This window comes from Cibotium barometz, chromosome 7 (assembly GCF_041138505.1).
Source record: "Cibotium barometz isolate CiBa-2024 chromosome 7, ASM4113850v1, whole genome shotgun sequence".
Taxonomy (NCBI): Eukaryota; Viridiplantae; Streptophyta; class Polypodiopsida; order Cyatheales; family Cibotiaceae; genus Cibotium; species Cibotium barometz.
In genome coordinates, this window is record NC_141052.1 from 51811499 (window position 1) to 51815180 (window position 3682).

The 3682-nt window shown below is 48.2% G+C and overlaps 2 protein-coding genes across 2 annotated transcripts; both read left to right on the forward strand.

The window, feature by feature from the left end:
- The first annotated feature begins 214 nt into the window (after positions 1–214).
- On the forward strand, positions 215–772 carry LOC147637158 (uncharacterized). The gene has a single exon (XM_086800756.1). It carries the CDS (start codon positions 215–217, stop codon positions 719–721), a length of 507 nt encoding a protein of 168 aa, XP_086656882.1. The 3' UTR covers positions 722–772.
- LOC147637159 (G-type lectin S-receptor-like serine/threonine-protein kinase SD2-5) lies at positions 710–3309 on the forward strand. Its single transcript, XM_086800753.1, has one exon. It carries the CDS (start codon positions 817–819, stop codon positions 3160–3162), a length of 2346 nt encoding a protein of 781 aa, XP_086656879.1. The 5' UTR covers positions 710–816; the 3' UTR covers positions 3163–3309.
- Positions 3310–3682: the final 373 nt, after the last annotated feature.

A 3682-nucleotide genomic window follows, 5' to 3' on the forward strand; every position in this document is an offset into this window, starting at 1 on the left:
GGGGTCTTGGTCTTAAAGGATAAGGCGTCTAAGACTCAAATGCTAAATGATCACGACTCAAAAGCCATGCCTGCCCACTCACGCCTTGCCTGCTGGCCTCTAAAAGGCCTCACTATGCATACTCCGCAGTTAGAGAGCCTGTTGCTGCTGCTGCCGCCTCAAGTGAGCTAGGTACATAATATACCTCTGTTTAGGCTCTCATATAGATGAGGAGATGTTGGCAAGCAGTGTATATATTGTGGTGCTGTGTTTCATGATCCTTCAATCTGCTGATCACCTTGCCACTTCTGCTCCTGATGATCCTTCTTTGCGAGTTTTGAATGTCGGCCTAAACCTGTCTATGCTCGCATCCTTCAACGCCAGTACTGGCAATGCCGTTTCCCAAGACCTTCTCTTTACGACAGCCATTGCAACCTATGACGATGGCGCCTTCTTGCCTATTCTGAGCTCCCCGGGCTTCAACAGCACCAATTCGTCTGAAAGCACGGGCTTTTCTCTTGGTTTCTTCTTCTCACCAATTGTTTCTGATGATGATTATCTTAATTATCAGCAGATCTACTTGGCTGTGTGTGGCGGGCTATCAGGCAACTATTCCAACCTCAGTCATTACTCCCCATTTTATCTGAGTGGAAGTGATGACAATATCTCTAGCCTGCATCCATTAGCAGTTGCTGATGGCTTTGTAGTGCCTGTGTGGATTGCCAATCTGGATCGTCTGTGAATTCGTCTCTGGTGGTGGTGGCTGCGGGCAGCAGCAACGAGTTGCAGCTGAGGGATCACAATGGCATTGTAGTCTGGAATGTATGCAATGTTAGCATGATGGAGATGCAGGACACAGGAAATCTGGTCATCTACGACACAATGAGCAGAACAAATGTGGTGTGGCAAAGCTCGACCAGAGACACTCTTCTTCAAGGGCAGAAGTTGACGGTGGGCAAGGAGCTGAGAAGTAATGACTCCTCCTACTTGGCTCGCATGGAAAAGGGAGGGCTTGTGCTCTATCTCAATACAGCTCAGTTTATTGAACAACCATCTCCGTATTGGGTCATCCCTATAATCCTCCCCTTTCAGAGCTGGAATGGCACCAATTTGCTCGATCTCAATACACTGGTTTCATCGTCACCATGCGGCACAAATGATACAGCTTACAGCATGCTAACCAAGTCTCCTTTTGATTTTACCCTCGACGCAGGACCCTGTAATAACACGATCTATGCCATCTTGCCCAATTCTGAAAATATGCAGTTTGGGAGCATTTCCTGGAGCTTCATAAAATTGGAAACCGATGGGAGGCTCTACGCCTACGCAGTTTCTACTGGAACCAGCCCTCCCTCATCAATTGGAAGATCTGCACTAGACCAGTCAACATATGTGTTGGAGTCAGGATCCTCAGTAGCCGAATTGGATGGCTCGATGGCATATTGGTGGGGTGAGTGCGATGTCCCCATGTCTTGCGGGCCTCTCAGTGTATGTACACCATTTGCTGCAACCCTCTGCGCATGCCCGGCTGATTATTCCTCACGTCTGGAAGGGGTGAGTATCTTTGATCCTATTGACACCAACGACAACTCAAAGGGCTGCAGACGCTCTACCTCTCTGCCACACTGCAGTGAGGGTAATGAGCATATCAACACCACCGACTTCCTACAGTTGGACCAGACGGCAAGCATCTTCCTTTTTGGCGGATGGGCCTTCACCAGCTCCACTTCCGCGCCGGTGGGAGAATGCAAGAAGTCATGCTCCTCCAACTGCTCCTGCAACGGGTTCTTCTTCCAATCCAACAGTTCCGCTTGCTTTTTTATAACCGATGGGATCTCCTTGCTCAATGTAACTGACAAAAACTTGTCTTACCCTATTATTACAAACAGTACTCTCATGGCGGGCTCGGTGTCAATGGAAATCTTTGTAAGGAATTATGTCACCTATTTGAAAGTTACATCTGCAGCAAATAACTCAAACGGCTCAAGTCCAGCTGCAAGTTCAATCGTAGCAGGTAATCACAAACATACCGTGATAATTGCCATCGCAATTCTATCCTCTTTTGTGGCTTGTTTAGTGCTTGGACTAGCTGTGTATGTCGTCAGTGCAAGAAAGAGCACAAAAGCAAGCCAAGCTAAAGAAGAGCAGGAACTGCGGGACATTCTTCCTCTGCTGCCCAGCAGGTTCTCATACCAGGATCTGCACAACGCAACAAAGGCCTTCCGCAAGCTCCTGGGCGCTGGCGGGTGCGGCTCTGTATACGCGGGCGTGCTTCCAGATGGGAGGAGAGTTGCTGTGAAGAGACTGGAGTCCCTATTGAAAGGCCAGTCGAAGCAGTTCCTGGCTGAAGTGGCCACAATAGGACGCACGAGCCATCACAACATAGTTCGCCTTGTTGGGTTCTGCTGGGAGGTCTCGCACCGGCTGCTTGTGTACGAGTATGTGGAAAGGGGGTCTTTGGACCACTGGCTTTTTAATGTCAAAGGTGAAGCTCATGATCATGGGTACTCAGAAGCATCTGATGATGGTGCGCCAGCTCCTCTGCTTGACTGGCAGACTCGTTATAACGTGGCGCTTGGGATCGCTCGAGGCTTGAGTTACCTGCACGAGGAATGCGCGCAACCCATCTTGCATTTCGACATCAAGCCGCAGAACATCCTGCTGGATGGTGCATTTGTGCCCAAGCTGGCGGACTTCGGCATGTCCAGGCTAATGCAGAGGGACGTTTCAGAGGTGGTGACTGGGGTGAGGGGAACTCCAGGTTACATAGCTCCCGAATGGCTTTCCCACGGAGCTGTGAGCAAGAAGGGCGATGTGTACAGCATGGGCATGGTAATGTTGGAGATTGTGGGAGGCAGAAGGAATCTGGACTTTTCAATGCTAAACAATGCTCTAATTGACCCAGAGGAGTGGCATTTCCCCAGCTGGGCTGCAGGGAAGTGCGAGCAAGGCTTGATGATGGAGATCGTGGATAAGCGCCTCCAAATATGTGGCTTTGACGAGGAGCAATTAGTGCAGAGGCTCATCCAGACTGCTTTCTGGTGCATCCAAGATGACCCAGGCATGAGGCCTTACGCCCCGACCGTGGTGCAGTGGCTGGAAGGGAGCTCTCCTGTGAAGCAGCCTCCCTTTTCCACCGCTGTCCACGCTCCTTCCCGTGTTAAACCCACCTCCTCGTCCTAGATTTTCAGTTCCTTTGGTTTTACCTCCAGTAGTAGTAACTCCACATCATGTTGTATTACTCCACATCATGTTGTATTACTTTCTGCAATGTCCTATAATGTCCTATATCACAACAATGTATGCCAATCCTAGTAGTAGTAACTCCACATCATGTTGTATTACTTTCTGCAAATAGAAGTTATATGAACTACATAATAGAAGTTGCCAATGCCTACTGCAGATTATGTTATTGTGAACAATTACTTTAACAATTTTATAATCATGTGACTTTTATTACTCGGGACTTCAACGTATAAATTTATTTTTTATAACGCTTCCACCTCCCCACCCATATCCACACCTATCTTATAGAGCATGTTTTTGCAAAGTTGGGTAAATGAACCACTAGGTGTGCCCTCTCCCTACACCCTGCCTCACCCCACCAAAAGTTCTTGTGTATTAAACTAGATATTTTATCAAATGAGACTTTGTGAGCTATAACTATATGTTGTGTCATGCATGGCTCAATATTATAGGGGTT